This window comes from Prosopis cineraria, unplaced genomic scaffold (assembly GCF_029017545.1).
Source record: "Prosopis cineraria cultivar Desert tree isolate PC_DT_omini unplaced genomic scaffold, ASM2901754v1 PC15, whole genome shotgun sequence".
NCBI lineage: Eukaryota > Viridiplantae > Streptophyta > Magnoliopsida > Fabales > Fabaceae > Prosopis > Prosopis cineraria.
This window is the reverse complement of record NW_026555346.1, coordinates 4,291,668-4,312,481: the sequence shown is the minus strand read 5'-3', so window position 1 is coordinate 4,312,481 and position 20,814 is coordinate 4,291,668. Positions and strand designations below refer to the sequence as shown.

Below are 20,814 nucleotides of genomic sequence, written 5' to 3'. Positions count from 1 at the left end.
TCATTATACAAAATTATTAATTATTAATTATTTTATTTTATTTATTAATTTATTAATATAAGTTGCTTGACATGTTAATAAGAAAATAAAACTTAATATCAATTGTTCAATCATTAACAATAATATCAATTATTAAATTACTAGCTTTATTTATTAATTTACTAACATCAGTTATAAATTATTGATAAATTTTGTAATTTATTAATATTAGTTGTAAATTAATGATGGATCTTATAATTTATAATTAATGTTGGTAAATTAACAATTAATGTTACTGCTTATCCGACAAACAAATGTAATTTACAAGTGATGTTAGTAAATTAGCAAGTGAAGTAAGAAAATTAATAACTAATATTCTGCATAACAAATACTTTCTTTGTTTAAAATATAAGACATTTTTAATTGAGCGTTACTCCCAATAAAATAATTACATACTTTCAAACTAACCATATTTTTCTATATTTATCCTTATTAAACACTCTATGATAAATATAAAGTCATTCATTAATAGTGATATTTTTAAAAAGGATAATGATTGCACCTCGAAAGACTAAAAATGCCTTACATTTTTTAACATTCAACTCCTCAAAAAATATCTTTCATTTTTTAACGGAATGAGCAAGTGAAATTTTAATTTTTTCACAATTAAAATTAACTTTACTTTCATTCTTTAAATTGAACTGAAATTTTAACATTTTTGAGAGTCACTGGTAATTATGTCAGTCCTTATTTAAAATTCTTCCAAAAATACATTTCGACCTTTGACTAATTTTGTTAGATTTGTTTCCAATAGAAATAATTGCCAAATTTCATCAATCGACAGGTTGTAAATAGCACAACAGGAGCATTTTAGTGGGAGAGAAAATTTATTTTAATAATAGAGAAATACACACACACACACACACACAAGATGTGTTTGGATTTTACTTTCAAGTGAAACTGATTTGGCAAACTTGATTCTTAGAAAGATTGAGGCTAGACAAAATTAAATTAAAGTTGGTTAAAAAGTAGATGCATGTTACTTCTTTACTAACCAGAATTTTAGGTTTGAACATGGTTGGAAAAAAATATGCATTTTAGTTTTAAAGTTTCAAGTGTTTCTTTTTTCCTTTGAATAACGAATGTTAAGATAAGCATAAAAGTACTAAGTATAAACTAAAGAGAAATTTCTATCGTCATCTTCCACCTCGATGCAATAAGAGGATAGGTGATTGAAGATATATCGGCCACCAAAACAAAATGAAGCATTCCTAGCTAAGTAATAAGCACAAAAATTTGCCTCCCTAAATATGAAGTTAATCGTGACATGCCACTTTCTCAACACAATGCTTTTACCTACTCAATAATATCTTGGAATGGATGCTAGTTAGCATTACTACAGTGGATCAAGTTAATGTGGCTTTAACGTAAGGACTGTTAAGGAATGCCTTAACTCAGTGGTCAAGTTTAAGGATAAGAAAATGACTATAGATCTAATTGTCTTACCATTAAAAGACGTGGATTTAATTATGAGGATGAGTTAGATGTTGGCAAATGGAGCTATTATAGACTGCAGAGAAGGGAATGTGTCCTTATTTGCTTTGTGCATGACTTCATTAGAGAACCAAGAATGAATTTTCCTATCAGTGGCACAAGTTGATAAACATGTGAAGAAAGGGTGTTAGGTTTTTATGGTATTCCTTTTTATTCAAGATGAATTGGATGAAGGGGTGAAGAACGTTCCAATCATAAAGGATTTTCCCGACGTGTTTCCAGATAAGATCTACGGCTTGCCTTAAGAATGTAAGGTGGAGTTCTCGATCGAGCTAATACTCGACATAAGGCCAATTTTTAAGACTCCTTATCGAATATCTCCCTTGGAATTGGCTAAGTTAGAAAGGGAAATTGAAGAGCTACTCGAGAAGGGTTTCATTCAACCAAGCATTTCACATTGAGGTTCACTGGTTCTATTTGTAAGAAAAAAAGATGGAAACTTTCAAATTTATATCGACTACCGACAGTTAAATAAGGTAATTATCAATAACAAATATCTACTTTCAATGATTGATGATCTACTTGATCAGTTGGTGGGGTTGGCGATATTTTCAAAGGTTGACATAAAATTAGGGTATCATCGGTTGAGGGTTAGAGCAAAGGATATTCCTAAGACCACCTTTCAAATCAAACATGGGCACTATGAATTTATAGTGATGTCGTTTGGGCTTACAAATGCCCCTGTAGTGTTTATAGATTACATAAATAGGATATTTAGGCTTTATCTAGATAAGTCCATGGTGGTGTCTATCGATGGTATCCTTATTTATTTGAAGGATGAGGACGCTCATGCTGAGCACTTGAAGACTATCCTACAAGTTTTGAGGAAACACAAGCTCTATGCTAAGTCGAGCAAGCGTGAGGTTGGCTCTAAGAAGTAAAATTTTTAGGCCACATTATATCAAAAGATAGGGTAACAGTGGATCCAAGTAGGATTGATGCAATGATAAAGTGGGAACAGCCTAAGTCAATGACAAAAATATGGAGTTTCTTAGGTTTAGCCTGTCACCACCGCCATTTTATTAAGGGATTTTCATAAATTGTGATGCCCTTGACCAAGTTAACCAAGAAGGATGAATCATTTACCTAGACTGACAAGTATGGAGTCGCTTTTCAAGAGTTGAAGAAGAGATTAACCATTATTCCAATGTTAACTATTTTTAACCTGGCAATATCATACACTTTGTACAATGATACTTTTTTGAAGGGACTAAGATGTGTATTGATGCAAAACAAACGAGTAGTCTCATACTTTTCGATGAAAACAAAGGCCATATAGACAAAATGCCTTACACATAACTTATAATTGGCAGCAGTTGTGTTTAGCTTAAAGATATGGAGGCATCATCTATATGGATCTAAGTTCAATACCTACAGTGATCACAAAAGCCTTGAGGACTTGTTTGATAAGAAGGAATTGAACATGAGATGAAGAAGATGGATGGAATTTTTAAAAGATCATGACTTCGAGTTACATTATCATCCAAATAAAGCTAACGTGGTAGATGACAATCTAAGTAGGAAGACCATCTATGCAATGTACTTAATAGTACATGAACACTGATTGTGGAACAATTTCTATAATGTTCTAGCGAACGCAATTGAACATCAATTTGCCGCATTCTAAGTAGCTGACTTTGAGAGTTGGTTTTGAGATGACATCAGAGTAGCGTAACAATTAACAATTACTTATAAGGCATAAGGAAGGAAGTAGAAGCAAATAAGGCCTTGGATTTCTTTATTTCTAATGGCATGTTGTTGAGGTATGAGGGGAGAGTTTGTATACCCAACAATCTAAGGCTGAGGAATATCCTTTTGGAGAAAGCTTATAGAAATAAATACACTATCCATCTCGATATGACGAAAATATACCATGATTTGAAGTAAGATTTGTAGCGGCAAGGGATGAAGAGAGACACGTCATGATTTATTCTGAATACACCTACGTGTTAATCTATAATATTTGTATATAATATATGAACTGAGTCAATCAAGATATGCCTATCAATTTGTCAAAGGTCATGAATTTTTTGTATTCCTCACTTTTTTTTAAAAAAATAGAATATAAGTTAAATAATCAACCTTAATCCATTAAGGTTATTTTATATGGTTCACGTGTTATCTAGGTTGGGTTAAAAATAAAAACTTATTTTTATATGGGTCATTTTTTTTTCAATCCAAATTACTTCATATTTCCAGCCAATTCATAGAACCCAACTCACACTCTAGGTTCTAGGCACGTGGCAGTTGGGCATTTTTGCCAAATGAAACGACAACGTGTTCTCTCTGAGGGAATGACGTGCCCGATGGGCGATTCCATCGCAAATCCGCGCCCCACAGTAGAAAAAAGAAGGAAAGTTCTCTTCTCTCCCTCTTATTTTATAATGGAAAGTCGTCTCTTTACCAAGATGATGAAGGGAAGAAGGCACTTTTGGCCAAAAATAAAAAAATAAAAAAAAAAGGAAAGAAGGCACTCTAACCGAGCGGGCTCGGAGCGGTCCAAAAATAAAGCGCACCTGGTTTACACTTCGAGTAGCAGTGAAAGTAAGAAAAGCAACGGGATTTTCTGAAGTGGCTGAGCGATGGGTAGTTTCTAGAAGTTTATACTTAATTTATTAATTAAATTAAATTAATTAAATAATATCATTGCCAGGCTAAACAATCGAACGTTGTAGTGTGGAAAGTGGAAACACTTCGCTCTTGCCGTAACTTCATGCTCCTAAGAAAAAAATAAAATGCTAACGAGAGGCGGCCTACTAATCACATTATATGCACATGGTGGTAGGTCCCACCTTATTTGCACTTTTTTGTTCTGTTCTTGCTACTCCCCAGCTAGCAGACCTAACGCTATCAGCTCACAGTGTTGGTCCATTGGGTGGACCGACCCGTGCCCGCCCCGAGCCAAGATGTTTTAGAGTCAGACGGTGTGTCGTCGATGGAGGTCGGACCGCAAATCAATTCATAGACCACGGTGATGATGAACCACGAGAATATTTGAGTGAACAAAACTAGTGGAATCTGGACGACACTTTTAATTCGAAATTTTTTGAACGGTTACCCAATCGCGACAGCAATATAATAATAATATGACCTGGCCGTTGCTCTTAATTCTTTCATTCTCGGAACCAAAATTGAGAGTTTGACTAGACGCAATGGAAGCAGGGAGGTCCTTTGGCATTAAGCTAATGATTCCGACAGCACCACCAAATTAAACATTCAGAATTATAAAGACGTTCGATAAAATTTAATTAACATGGATTAAGCCGAGTTGGCTCTGACATTAAGGACTCAGTTTTCAAGCACCTGAAATTAGTAAAAGGAGGATGGGACGGGGTAAATTATTGTGTCTAAAGCGTGTTCGGAATTACCCAGCATATATATACCACTCATCTAATAACCGAACTAGGATTGAAGAGCATAGATTGCAATTTGCATGCAAACAATACAAGCACGACAACACCGATTCTTCGAGGAATAAGTCATAACTCATACGATGAGCATGCCATAACTGCCAAAGCATTTAAGCAGCAAAATCTGCAATCGCTTTTCTAGGAATGATTTATCAGTATGAACTAACCATGGATATAATAGTAGAAAAATTAATCGCTAAGTTGCCTTTTGAAGGTTTTGATTCTTTTGATGTGATATGACTGACTGATCGGGTCTACGCTCAACACGTAACTATCTGTTAATTCAAGACAGCCGAGATACAGAGCTTGAACAAAATGACATCCAGCTAGTAGCCATAAAACAATATTTAATTCTCTGCACATTACCAGCTACGTGTGAAAGCATTCACTGGCGGTCTAGCGCTGAACATGAGTGGACAAGAAAGCAACAACCAATAATCAATGATGACTTCACGGCTTGGTCGGCTCTCACATACTGTGGCTTTTCTTGGCAAATGGCCACTGGCGTCTGGCAAGCTTTTCTTTCTTCCTTTTGTTTTCACAATCCCAAAATATATATTGCCTCAGTTAAAAAATATTTTTAATTAAATTTTATTTTTAATAAAATAATTATTTATTTTTAAATTAATTTTATTTTTTATATTTATTCTTATTAAACACTCTATAATAAAAATAAAATTATTCATTAATAGAAATATTTTTAAAAAATTAATAATTATATCTCACAGAATTTAAATAATTTTATATTTTTTAATATTTAATTTTTAAAAAAATATTTTATATTTTTAAATAGACGGAAAATTATATACACAACGCGCGCGCGAAGGGACATGGAACAACTGAGCAAGAACACGATGCCGCACATGCATAGGCGCAAACCCACAAAACTGCGTGTGCAGTGGGAGGTGGCACGTTACGGTGAATTCATTAATCCGATTATCCGAGTCACGATAGGAGGACCGTGCAGAACAGGGCATTAAGATTGGATTCTTTTTTTAATGCATAAACACGTAATTTTTTTAATCATCAATTCTGGTCACAGTTCCGAATATATATTCATCTTTTTTTGTTTTTTTAAAGCCACCAAATCCATCCGCATCATCGCATCTTCTCAATGAAAAACACCGATTCCTTCAAAGTAAACTGTGTTTTTCTTGTTTTATGTAAGAATTCATTGATTAAGCCCTTTTTGGCGTTGTTTGTCACGGATCGATCCATGTGTGAAAAAATATCTGATACTCGAAAAGAGGCATGTTATTTTTAAGTTATTAACAGGCAAAAATATTTTAAACTGGATAAATTAATTTTTAGTTTCTTTATCATGCGTATATAGGGTCCGTTTGGATTTTAGTTGGGTATAATAGATTATAAAAATAATTGATTACGTGATAGATTTTAATCATAATTAATTATGTTATAACATAATCTGTTTGGATACTGTTTTTTTAAAATTGATTTTAACATAATTGCAGATGTTTGGATAATTTAATCAGAATTAATTTTTAACTATATAAATTACTATATAATTTAATTTTTAAACATCAAATATTAATTTTTTAAATATACAAAGTTTAAATTTTATTAAGAAAAAAAAAAGAAAAAGAAGAGAGTTTAATTTTATTTTTATTAAATTATGTGCTTTCTTTGTAATTTTTTTTTGAGCCTTTCTTTGTAATTTTCTCCAACATTTTTGACAAACTTTTGGCAAAAAGCTGGTGAGAGGAGATTATGAAAAAACGCGCGTTTTATCTTTTTAATCGATTTCTGTGTTTTTGTGCTGTTTGGGTGATTTTGTTTAAAAAATCAATTCTAGACTGAAAACGCGCGTTGCTCTGTTATCCAAACATACACATAATCTTTTTTAAAAAGACGTTTCTCTCTCTCCAATTTTCCCAACCCAGCAACCTTCCACCCTATTCTCAACCAAGCACACTTTTAATAATTTTTTATAATTTTCTTGTTTATAATTTTCTCAAACTATATTTAGTTGGAGGGAGAAGAAGAGGTAAGGGGGGGTGGAGAAATCCATCAATTTGGGAGGAGCCTTAAGAGCATGTTTGATTTTTAAGGGTGATGCTTGATTGGTAAAAATGAAAGGGAGGGGAAGGAAATTTTTTTTACCTCCCCTCAGAATGGGAGGGGGTTAGGAGGAAAAGGATGTAATTTTATTGTATTAAATTAATATATCCTTATCATGACATGATAATCTAAAAATGCTCCTCTCTTTTTCTTGTCATGTATGTCTTTATTCAAGTTATATTTTTCCTCCTAACTTATATTGTCATTTTTTATTCTCCTCCTTTTATTTTATTTTATTTATTCTTTTTCTTTGTCACATTTTGTTATTGTTTTTTTTTTATGTTAATGAACTTACTGCTTGTTCATACTTTTGATTTATAAACTGTGAATAAATTATTATTAAATATATTATTAGAAATATATATACTTCTTTTATTAAAAAATATAAGATATTTTTATTCAAATTTTATCCTAATAAATTAATTACCTATTTTTAAATTAATTTTATCTTTTCATATTTATCCCTATTAAATACGCTATAATAAATATAAAATCATTATCAATAGAAGTACTTTTAAAAAAAGGCAATGATTACACCTTGAAATATTAAAAATGTCTTACATTTTTTAACATCAAACTTCTCAAAAAACGTTTTATATTTTTTAATAGAGGAAGTATGAACTATGGATAATTATATATTAAAAATATTCATACCTACATTTTATTAGGAAAAAAAATACTATTACTTATATAAGGGTAAAATTGTCTAATATATTTATTTTTCCTTCCCTTCCCTCTTGAGCCAAATAAGTATATCATCCCTCCTTTTCATTAAGACCCCTCCTCTTGCCCCCATTAAAGGTGAAAATATGGGCCAACCTGGATCATATAAATTATAAGAAATGTAGGTTGAGTTGGATTTAACTCATTTTTGTATGAGTTAAAAAAAATTCTAACTCGACCCTTGAGGGTTGGCGGGTTGAATGGGCTAACCTGCCAACCTATTTATTTAATTTTATTTTATTTTTTATGAATTTTTAAAAATACACCTAAATAATGGTTTTAATCTAACATTCTTTCATAATTTATTTTAAATATATCAAAATATTAACCCCCAATGTTTGTACAACATGTATGAATTGATTCAGCTGAATAAATAATGTCTAATATGGTTTATATCTACAAAATTTTCTCATATTTTCTTTTTTAATTTGTTTAAAAATAATATGGGTTAAATGGATTAACCCTAATCTATCAAAGTTAATCCATATAGTTCACGAGTTATATAATATGAGCTAAAAAAAACTCATTTTTATTTAGGCCATTGTATTTTCAATCAACCCAACCCATTTGATTAGTTATTTGGGCCAACTTGTATAATCCGACTCATATTCTTGGTTTTATCTCTTATTCCCTCGGCTCTCCTCTCTTCAAACCAAATAGATCCCAGGACTTGAGATGAGAAGAGAAGGAAAATTTTAATGAATATATTTTCCTTCCCTTCCCTTCCATTATAGTTTTGCCAACCAAGGGAAAATGAGTTCACTCCCTCCATTTTTCCGTTCATTAAACCAGAGATAATGTTAAACACGATCTCTAGCATTGATGATGTACATTAAGCTGTACATGCGGCGTTATGTTATCGGAACACGTGTAGGGGGCTTGTTTCTTTGGCCGTTTGAAATTTTTGGGAATATTTTTGTTACCTGCAAAAAGATGTAGAAATTTGTAGTAAGTCCACATATTTTAAGTAGTTTTCAATTTACCCCCTCCATCTATTGGTTTCTGGACTCATCTCTGCACGTACGAAAATTCTTCATATAACACCTTCTCTAGTCGTTTTTATAACACCCTCTTGATTGAATTAAATAGATTAAGAAGTATGGTTATATATAATTACTTAGGTATATTATTTTTTAAAATATAATATATTATTTCAAAAGCGACCGCGGAAAGGAAAATTGGTCAAAGACTGATTGAGGCCATAAATCCATCAAAATCCCGTACTTCCACCTTCACATTTGTTGTAAGCCAAGGGGCCGAGTCAGATACATTTGTCAATGTTCCCAAAATTTTTACTCCCACGATCTAGAGGCACTTGGTTAAGTTGGACTGGTGCAATCATCTCTTGTAGCAAACAGTGATTCTCCCTGTGACACGCGAAAAACAAATTTGGCAGATACATATGACCTGCTATCCGATCCCCATCATCCACTAGTGATACTTGACAAAGCAGATGCTAAGCTAGGTCGATCCTGTATCTAAGGAATTAATTGGTGGCCCCTGTCATCTACCGGTAAGGTACACGACACTGTTTTAAAAACTGAATTGGATCGGACAATCAGATCAATTGGACCATCGATTGATCTGATTTTCGGTCTGGTTTATAGAAAAAAATTGTTTTAAGAGTTGAGTCGGATTGAGTCATTTCGAACCAGCGGTCGGACCAAGAATCGGAATCAAACCGGGAACCGGATCCGGTTTTCAAAAGTCAGATTGTTCAAAAAAAAACTTTTTTATTGTTTTTCAAATTTTTTTAAAAAAATGATTAATTTTTTTAATCATTTAATATTATATTGTATCATGTGGCTTGTTAAATCATGATAAACTTAAAATATTTAATTTTTTAAGTTAAGTATCAATTTCATATGTATTTCTTATCTTTAAATTATTATATACATATATAATTTTTTTAAATTTAATTATTACGTTACCGGTTGGACCATTGGTCAAACCGGTTGAACCATGCGAACCGTGAACTGCTGGCTTTTTCGGTTTAATGTCCGGTCTGGTTTTGAAAACATTAGTGCACGGCTTTCCATTAAATGAGCTGCAGTGTTCAATTCAAATAATTCCAACTTCGTGGTACAACAATCTTAGCGTGAGAGCATCAAAATCTAGTCCGATGTTTCATGCTATAGGAGCGAACATTTCAAGATTGATGTGCGCTCCTTCACAAGGGATAAATCCATCAACAATTAGATTTTATTTCTCGTGTAGCTTATGACAGCAAGTGGAGTACGTGACAACTCCATCACACATAATGCCGGTCATGGAATAATTTTCTATGTCTCTATTCCGTTTGTAATCTTCAAATTTTAAAACCATTGCATTCATGCTCTCTCATACACAATAGCGGGCAAGCTCTGTTCTTCATCATCTGATTCCTCAGTTCTGCATCCTCTATCTTCCTAGAATTCCAAAGGGTTGCTGTTATTTTTTTTTTTATCTTCCTTCCTTATCAATCTTACCTTAGTACTCCCTCGGGTTGTTGTTCTTTTGCAGCGTTCCCATGGCTTCAGAACGCATTACCCCACTCAGGGAGTTAGAGGAAGGCGTGTTACAGGGTGATATCTGTGTTTGATTGGTTCGTTTATTCTGGGAAAACGACATGGGCTTCAAATATGTCATTGATTCTGTGAACGCTATTGTCTACGACGCAGAGGTATCATGTGTGATCTTTTCCAATTGATTCATTTTGTGTTCATATTTGATCAAGTGTCTATCTTATCTTGAGATATATGTATATGACGGCCACAAAAGTTATTTTCACGTTTAATGTTATCTTATTTATTGAATCCTCTATGTTCCTTTTTTCACGTATTCTTCTCCTGTAATTATGTGGACTCCCAGATATCCGGAAATCTTAAAATAGCTTAAAGAGGAGGCGTGTTATTGAGGACCAGATCACGAAGCATCCTGCCATAGGAGAACTTAATTCTATGAACTCCTTTTGCTTACATTTTAAATGTTAAGCTTGAGCTTACTGATGCATTTTTTGTCTCATCTATGTTTTTGCACACTAAACTACTATTACTCGATTATCATCAGGTGATATTATCCATTGCAATTATTGAGCCTGCCCTTTGTGAACAGATTCAAGGTCCACTACACTATTATGTATTCCAGTGGCAGGACTTCTATTTTTTTTCCCCCTTAACCGTATTGCTTGCAATTGTTAGAAACTACTACTCAAGAGTTGCTTCCTTAGGTTTGCAGAATCATTTAATCAGAAATGATCCTTCATCAGTCAGGTTGACAAGTTGATGATACTATCAATTCATACAGGATTCATGTTGTATACTATATTTTTTTTTTTCCAGAATTCAAGGAAAGGATCTTTCCCTATAACACTTCATATTCTTGCTAGAAGAGAGATGGACATGAGAATCAAGATTGATGAGTCAAGCATTCGTCAAAAAACATCTTCTATTGGTGTGTCTCAATGCAATGAGGACCCAAAAATGCTGGAGAAGTTTACATACTCCAAGGCACAAGTATCATTATGTGATCTTCATATTTTATATATCCAACAATATTTTATCATCATTCATTTGTCTTACAAAATTATTGCTCATTGTGGTTTCAAAGGATCCTGCCCTTGATGTGATCAAACCACAGGTATGTGTTAATTTAATCTCTCATATGCTAGAATAAGTACTTTAACCCAATATATCAGTATGGGAACTCCGATTTGATTTATCTTTATGAAACGAATTCAACACAGGCTTCTGTTTTCACCTCTTCTGTTAAACCAGAGTCATTTTCTGCTCCTGAAAAGAATAGCAAGAGAAGGAATTCTATGTTTGCCAAAGACTACTCTAGATTTGACAAGTATAGGTGAAATGTGTACACTAACTTTCAGCTCCACCAAGAATCCAAGAGTCATCAAGCAGTAGGAGTAGAGAAGAGCATTATTACTAAATAAGTTTATGGTCTTGGTTTTTTTAATTCTAAGCATTTCTACTGCTTTATATTTTGCATGTGCAGTGTTAGACTGCATCATATTTTGTATTCAGCATTTTGAGTCTTTTTTATCAGAGTCTTCTTTCAGGAATTCCTTCAAATATGCAGTGTCATCCTGCATTATTTTTTGTGTTCTTCATGATGAGTATTTTTGGGGGAAGTCAAACCCCAAGAACTCCTTCAATCATGCAGTCAGATTCTTGCCAACACTTTTGTAATGGAGTTGAAAGAATTTTACCTTCGCTATCTAATCATGTCTCATTCATTGCAACGTCAGCTAGCGTTTTTTCGACTGAAAAAAATCAGCAACTCTATCAGCATTAATTTGTATTCAAACATCTCTAACACAATTCAAATAATATAGAAAGGAGTGAAATTAATTTAAAAATATTGACAATGCCATTTTTGGCATTTTACCTGAAAAGGATGTGCTTGTCTTCTTGAACCAAAATAAATTTTAAAATCTATTGATCCTATTACACTCCTTCCATCTTTATATATAAAATATTTTTAATTAAATCACATAAATTAATAAAAGTTAATTATTTAATTAAAAGTATAACAACATTCTAATTTTATCTCTAATTATTATAACTAAAAAATGAATATCTTTTTTCAGAAAAAATTAATGAGAGTACTTTTCTTTTTTTTTCCAATTTAATAAAAGTGTAATGATCTATTCATTAAAAAATGTTAATAATTTCTTTTATTTAGGGGCAAAAAAAATTTTAAAAATTTTTTATATATAGAAACGGAGAAAGTAATCACTGAGTTTAAGAATTATTAGACTCACAGTAACATAATTGAATGCTTAACAGTAAAAAAATATGTACAAGTTGGCCAGCATACAATATACACGTAATAGTAAGACTTAAGAGGGACAACCTCATTTAAATTTCATAATGCCCTGACAGATCAGAATGAGAACTATTATAATAAATGAATTTCATCTATTGATGGTACTTTAAGCTATCAGAATTCAGTTTTCAAATTCAATTATCAGTTTTCTTGAATCAAAAAATGCAGCAGACATATTTCATGCCATGATTACTTTCATATGTCTAGTGATAAAGTATTAACTTTAAATAATTTAATTGAAATTGTTGGCTTCAAATGAATTAACGATCATTCGCACATGGCTCGAGTTTGAATGTAATTGATGATATGGAATGATTTGTCCAGCTAGCATTGTGTGCCCGTGTTATTTTTCGGAACGGTTTTTAGATATGTTTGAATTTTAATTAGATATAATTGATCGTGGAGAAATTAATTAATATAATTAACTTTGATTATAATTGAATGTGTTATAATGTGATTATATTTGAATTTTTTTTAAATTGATTTTGATAGAATTGAAAATGTTTGAATGATTTGGTTAAAGTCAATTTTGATTGTTTAAGTTATCATAAAGGAAAGTTTGAAAAGCAAAATATTCATAAAGTTGTTGTTTAGGCTAAATTTAAAACGATGCCTATTCAAAATGACACAATGGTTATAGCAAAAAATGGGCCAAGTGAATGAAGTATTAGGCCAGGCAAGAGATTCAATAATAATAAGCGCGGTTCGCGTCATGATGAAATAATTTGATTAAGTCAGCTTAAGTCTTTGAATTTCTTGAGTCTTGAAACTATTATCAACACTGTTACTTCACATGACCCCACAATTTCAACAAGTTCTGAATCTCACAAAATCATAACTCTTGTCTACGGATATTACGTGAACACAAGCTGGCAATTACATGCTGTAAATAAGAAAAACATGCCACGCATGAGCTTAACTTAACCTTTAAGATTCATGATAGACGTACGAGATCATCAAGGGAATATGGGACATCATGCCACAAATCTCACAGCCCGAGTTATTAAATCCTTGATATTTCGCGAATGGACTCTGAATTTTGCGAGGACAGTTATCTCAACTGAATCACTATAGAAGCAAGAGAAGGTCGCATGAAGAATGGATTCCACCAAACAATCAATTATTGACATGCATTAATACTTTTAGCATTTTACTCTATATTTTCAGAAAGTTTTTAGCATCATTTTTAGTTTTGTAACTTTTACGACCTTGTATCCTGCACATTCTATTAATCAAATACTTGTCTTCTGACTTCTTTGCCTCTTTACATCCAAACAAACTATAATAAGGGAGCTCGAGAATCCTTTTGTTATATTTTGAGATTCAATATTTCTGACATGTCTGATACTTTTACTGTTCATGGGGAACGATTGTGTGTAGTATTATTACATTTGTTAAATTTTATTTAACAAGTAAAATATATTATTTAACTTATACTCTCTCTGTTCATCAATTTCCATCATGGTAGAGACATAGTACGTTATTGATCATCGGTCACTTTTATTAGTCAAGCTAGCAATAATACTATCAAAGAAACTAGAGAACTTTAAATCTCATGAGAAATTAGGAGGATGGCACACAAGTTATGAAGGAGCAATGTCACAGTAGTATAATTGAATTTGAGAAGCTCCTTTCCCCAACTTATACTGAGACGTGGTCAATAGCCAATTGATTGATTATGGGCAATGTGAATGTTTGGGTATTTTTCATCCAAACCATGGTTTTACCCAAAATAATTGATTATCTTTTGTATCCGAGCAGGCGCTTTCTCATATTTTTCTATCCAGTGTGTCCCTATGCGCGGGCAGGTTATCTAATTTTCAAATGAAGAATGTGACATTTGGCTACTTCGTAGTGCTGTCAAGTAGAGTTGATCCTTGAAGCATTGAGGCCTAAACAAGCTAGCCTTGTTAAGCTCAATTATATCTTGGGTCTTCATTTTAGTTCGCCTAAACTTGGCCTTCAAGGCCTCAATCCTATCTTTTTCCCATTTTTTAATTTAAAAATTTTAAAAAATATATCAAAAAGCACAAAAAAGTTATTACAGTTTGCACATAACATTAAGCTTAAAAAACCAAATTTAAATTAATACACACGGTGATAAATTTAAGTTTAATAAAAAACATCAACATCACAAAATTAACATCTATAATAACTAGACTTTGTTAGTATCATCAAGTAAATTTGATGATTTTTATTGTCACCAACATTAATATAATTTTATCATTCTCCTTATGGAGTTTCATTGGCAAATATACTAAAAATTTCATATATCATCTCTTCATTATCGTAAAATGAGGTTATAGTTTTAAAATTAGTGTGATATTTAATTTTTAATATTAAAATTTAAATAAAAAATCATAAAATAGTTTAAAATGGCCAACCCTTTTAAACCTTAATTATCATTTTGTACTCCAAAATAGCAACTTGACCTTAATTTTTTTTAATTCAGATCAAGCCAGATCAGGTTTAGGCTTGCCCGGATAACAAAATAAAATGTTTAAAATAAATATAAAATATAATAAATATTAATTAATTTGTAAGTTCTATGTCATTTTATATAAAATACTATATATTTGATTGCATTATTATAGCTATTTAAAAATTATTTATATTTTCATATTTTAATTGATTAAATATCTCAAAATAATATTTAAAATGTATTTTAATATTAATTTTTATATTTTAAGATCCTTTAAAAATTTTTTAAGTCATATGCATCATTTATGTATGCAAAAAAAATTATATTTTTATAAAATAAGATTATTAATTTTAAATTGAAATTAAAAATAATTTTAAAAATAAAATTCGAGCATGTATGAGTTTCTGAATCTACTACTAAATAAATATAATAAATAGAACAATGTTCTTGAATAATTATTTGGTTATCATTCATGTTAAAATTAGTTAAAAATTAAGAATAAGTTAGAGTAAAAAATCCTTTTATGTAAGGTTAAATAATATAAAAATTTAAAAAAATTATTTTACTCATAATTAAATTACTTCTTTATATAGTATAATGATAGCTATTTTTCTCAAATTTTTAAAAATGTAAAATACAATTTACTTAAAATGAATAAAAATTTTGAACTAATTAAAATAATAATTTTAAATTAGTAGTCTAACTAGATTAATTTAATCATAATTAAAATAATATAATTCAATTACAATATATAAACTATTTATATATGATAATGATAAGATCAATATTTAAACAACAAAAAGGTTAATTTATAAATGAAGGAATCATTTATGAATAAATTATATATAATATAATAATAGAGCTACTTTAATATAAATTTAATAATTTATTATTTTTTACTCTATTCTTTTAAATTTAAAATAATATTTTATACTTAATAGAATTATTTAAAAATTAAAATTGGTTCAAACTTCAAACAATAAAGAAAAATATTTTTAAAAACTTTTAAGTATTTAAGCCGACTTGAATAAGTCCGAAGCCTGAAGGTGTTAGGGTTGAATTTGACTATATGAGCTTTTTAAAAAGGATAAAATATTTTAAATCTGATCCAAATAAGCTCAATTTACCTGAATTATTGACTCTAACTAAAAATAAATTTGAATGATGGAAACAAGTATGAAATTGACAAAAGAAAAGGAATTAGAATTAAAAATATTTTTAGTATCACAAAAAATTTAAATGTAATTTTGATATTATTTATATTAGATTTTTATGGATTGAGAATTAAATAGAAAAATGAAGCCACAATATTAAAAACAATTTCTAGATTTTTATTATTAATTATCTTCTTGTCTAGATGTATTATCTTTTTTACTAAAAAAATTAAATATAAGCTCATATTATTATTTTAATGAATTATTTTTTGTAATTTTAATCAATGAATCTCATGAGATTAATAAATAATATATATTTAACATATTTTTATAAAAACTAATAAATAATCAATTTATAAACTATAATAAAATTTTATTTGCAATTTATAAGAAATACTGACACTATCTTTCAAATGTAAAGAACATATTTAAAAGTCACAAATTATAAATTAAAAAATATTGTTATTATTGTAAATTTATAAGTAAAAAATAAATTATTTTTTTAAAATAAACCAGCCTATTTTTAAAAATAGACTAATTCTTTTAACTCAATCTGCCACTCATCAAAATTGGGGGTTAAATGATTTAAACCGCTTGCTCGACTCATTTTTCCAGCTATATTGCCAAACCTTTGCAATCTCTGGACAGCCATTTTTCAGTATTTTTTTTCTTAAATACTGACGATCTTTTTAAACCCCAGAAAAGACAATGGCAATCTTGTTTGTTTTCCCAAATCTATGGCCCTTGTATTTTTCTGGTCACCATTTTTAGGGGCTTGACTATTGTGTGACAAAAGAGAGGGAGGGAGAGGAAATGTATCCCTTGGCTTCCTCCCCAAGTTTAAAATTCGTTCTGCTGAAAAAAATTCCACTTATAAATAACATAATTTGTTATTATAAATTTCATTTTATATATTGATTTTTGAAACATTAAATAAAAAAGGTAAAACTTATCTTTTAATATTGAAAATACATAACTTATCTTTTAAATTTTGTATAATTCACGATAAAGCATGTTTAATTATGCTAAAACTTGAAATTTCATTATGAAAATTATTGTATATCAACGCAGATGTTGTTTTTCAGGTCACCAATGTATAGCAAATTAGGGCACACAATATCCCACGTAAATCACATCATCAATCAATACTATCTGTTAAAAATATCTTATTTCAAGGCTTGTTTAAAAATATTTTTATTTTATTATTATGATTAGTATTTTATAAAATATGTTTTGAAAATTAAAAAAATAGATGCCTTGCCGTTTGCATTCTTTCTCAATCTCTAAAATAATAAGTTTAAAATATCTAAAACATGGTTCCGTTTTTTTTAATTTTATCTAATAATATATATATATATATATATATTTTTTTTCTTTTTTACTCTTCAAAAGATATTTTAAAAACATACCATTAAATAAATTTCTTCATTTTGTTTTGTTTTGTTTTGGGAAACAGACTGTTTTCCAGTTCTCAAACGAGCCCTTTAGCCTTTACTCGTTTCATGTAATTTCTCTGGGTAATATTACTGGTGGAACTTGACTCGTTCCTTCTTTAATATAAAGAATTTTCCAGACAGAAGGTTGTTGCTGAACGAAGACGAGTATCGCGGCACATTTTAGACGAACGCGGCACGCCGATAGACACAGATACGAAGGGAAAGGCAGGACCCCCAATCCTGACCGGATTATCCCTCGATTTTCATATGCCTAAACCCAGGGTTGAGGTTGAAGTTTACATTCAGTCTGAAAGCACGTAAGCCTTTCTTTTCCTGCTTTCGAAATTCAACATGACGTGGCATGAGTGGGACAACAATATCCCTGAAGGTGACCAACCCGACAAAGATTCCTATCTCAACTTCGATTTCTTCTCTGCTCTGTCCAAGCCCAAGGTAAATCTGGAACATTTCAAGCTCCGACCCCCGTTTTTGTAATTTTGAAAGGTCATGCGTTTTGAAAATTGATTTCGTGTTAAGGATTGCTTTCCTTTAGTTTTAGTTGGCTGATGCGTGTTTCTGATGCTACTGTCCTGAAATTGTGAGTTGTATTTCACAGGATTATTATAAGATTCTGGAGGTGGATTATGATTCTACGGACGACGCTATTCGTTCTAATTACATCCGTCTAGCTCTGGTGTGTTAGCTGGTCCAGCAATTTCTAACCTCTATCGTTTTATTTGTTGGATTTCGTGCTGAGTGCTGGTTTTCACCGAGGAGCTGAGGGCTAACATTTCTCTGCTTCTGTGGACACAGAAATGGCATCCGGACAAGCAGAAAGACCAAGATGCCGCAACCTCACGATTCCAAGAGATAAACGAGGCTTATCAGGGTCAGCAAACCAAACCTCCCCCCCCCCCCCCCCCCAAAAAAAAAAAATCCCTTTCTATTAATGATATGGGTAACTAGCTACTTATGCCCTAAAATTTTAGGGTTATTCGCACATATGGCCCTGCTCCTATCTAACTTGGGCAGCTGGTGATGTCTCAATGTTACTCATGATTCATGAATTACGATGATTGGATAGCGACTGGTGGATGTAAATGAAAAATTGATTAGCTTCTTAAGTGGAATCTGAAATAGGCCTATAAACTTGGTGATATGTCTCAAATCTTCAACATAAATGCTTTTCTTACTTGGACAATGAACTTGTTGGAGTTATTGCTCCCCCTGTCAATAGACTGTCTTCACGAAAGCTTGGGACCAAAAGTCTAATCAGTTTGATTCTATTCATTATATACCCTTTCACATGTTCTTGACATGGCTGCCTTCTTTTCCTTTTTGTTAGGTTTAGTTCATTATCATACTCAAAGAGTTTGATTAATAATTAATAATCAATAAATCCTCTTATTTCTGGATGTTTATTACTGTAAGGTCTTTGGCTGAACAATGATGCCAAATTAGCTCTCCTTAATTTCAGTTGGAGAGGAGGATTCCCCCGGGCACCACCCCAACCTAAACATTTTCCTTTATTTTTTCTGTGCTGGTCATAACCTTGTGTGTGTGCACGTGCACGCGCCTGTGAGAACTAGTTTGAATCTACTTAATGCAGTTCTGCATTCCACTTTACTACCTCATTATTAGCTTGTCAAGATTATTGACATTTATGTTATAACAAACAATGGTACTGTGGTAATTGTTATGCGATTCTAGTGATTCTTGAAGCCATTGTTGGACGTAGGAGGGGGGTGAGGGAGCGAGAATTTATACATGATGAGTGGAAATTATTTCCATTTTGAAAGAGCTAGCGTGCTAGGAAACAGGATCTTTACCTTTTTCTAGATTCATCATTGGCTGAAATACACATTCCCTTCGGATTTGATCAGTACTAAATCACTTAAAGACTGATGGGCATATGATCAATGAGGAAGGCGAGTCTATGTGAAGGCTTCAAGAATATAAAATGTGGTTGATGCAGCCAGTCGTGAAAGGATTAGATTAGCTGTTCAATAAATATGGCTAAGTATTTTGAAATTATACTGAAGATTTTAACGATTTTCTACCTTTTCTTTCTCTTGCTTCTGCCTGTTAAGGTGGACAAAACTGTGAAGCAAGAACATGAGCTTATCTCAAATGATAAGAATAACATATCTTTTGCTTTACTGAACAGTCTTGAGTGATCCTGCCAAAAGGAGAGAGTATGACAAAAACGGGATGTTTTATGTCTACGATTGCAATCTCATGGTAAGGGCTTCCATCGTTATCTGTCATGAACTATGATTGTAGAAAATGGATTAGTTACCAAAAGAAAATATTTTAGAATGATTTTTTTCTTTATTATTTGCTGCAGGATTATCTTAATCGTTACAAGAGCCTTATATTGACGTGTAATGGCCTTGGGATGAAGCAATTCATCTGGTAAGCCAAATTAACAGCATGGAAATCCTCCCAATGCATCTGGGACAATTTTTTTGGGTACCTGTCTCTGCATGCCATGCTCGGGAATGAAGGAGACATGCTTTTGATGTACTAGGAGGGCTTATTTCATGCTTCTGTATAAAAAAAGTAGATACGAATTGGTTGCCACAACATTTAAGGGTCACTTTACCTGCTGTCAAATGGATGTGTTTCTTTCTTGTGGCTTAGTTTGTTAATGGATATCTGAATTCACTCTGCTTTTCTGCCATTAAACCAGTTAAACCCTAACAATCACGGGATGGCATTTTCAATTAATGAGAACAGTCGGCAGTTGCCTAGAAAGATGAACTCGGAATATGGGCAAGACAAGCTGTTCTCCTGATTCATGCATATGTTCACTGGTTTATATACAACACTTGCTCGGAATTTTAACTTAATGGTTCCTGCAAAAACACGCCCAGAATTTTAATTTTATAGCATTTCACACACACACACACACACACAATATATATATACGTGCATGCTGTCGAATTGCTCTATCATAATATAGGGGTCTTGTAATTTTTGATTGCATGGTAATAAGTTCGTAATCTCAAAGTGGGGGGTGAATTCGGAATTCATCACATGGGTCATGGGGGCCATGTTTAAAATTTCATTTCAATGTTGGGGGTTATAACTAAAATTTTATACAAATATGGGGTGCTACCAGTAATTTTTACATTTTTTCATAGATAATTTTACCTATTTAAAACAAAAATTTTGAAGTTGTCACTGATCTCAACACGAATGTATCATCATTCCACGAAACTAAATCTTTCAAA

The 20,814-nt window shown here is 31.5% G+C and overlaps 1 protein-coding gene across 1 annotated transcript; it reads left to right on the top strand.

Moving 5' to 3' along the window:
* The first annotated feature begins 17,660 nt into the window (after positions 1-17,660).
* LOC129294461 (uncharacterized) lies at positions 17,661-20,250 on the top strand. The gene is made up of 5 exons (XM_054932854.1): positions 17,661-18,031; positions 18,195-18,272; positions 18,392-18,467; positions 19,746-19,819; positions 19,926-20,250. The coding sequence occupies exons 1-5, from the start codon at positions 17,930-17,932 to the stop codon at positions 19,995-19,997; spliced, it is 402 nt and encodes a 133-aa protein (XP_054788829.1). The 5' UTR covers positions 17,661-17,929; the 3' UTR covers positions 19,998-20,250.
* Positions 20,251-20,814: the final 564 nt, after the last annotated feature.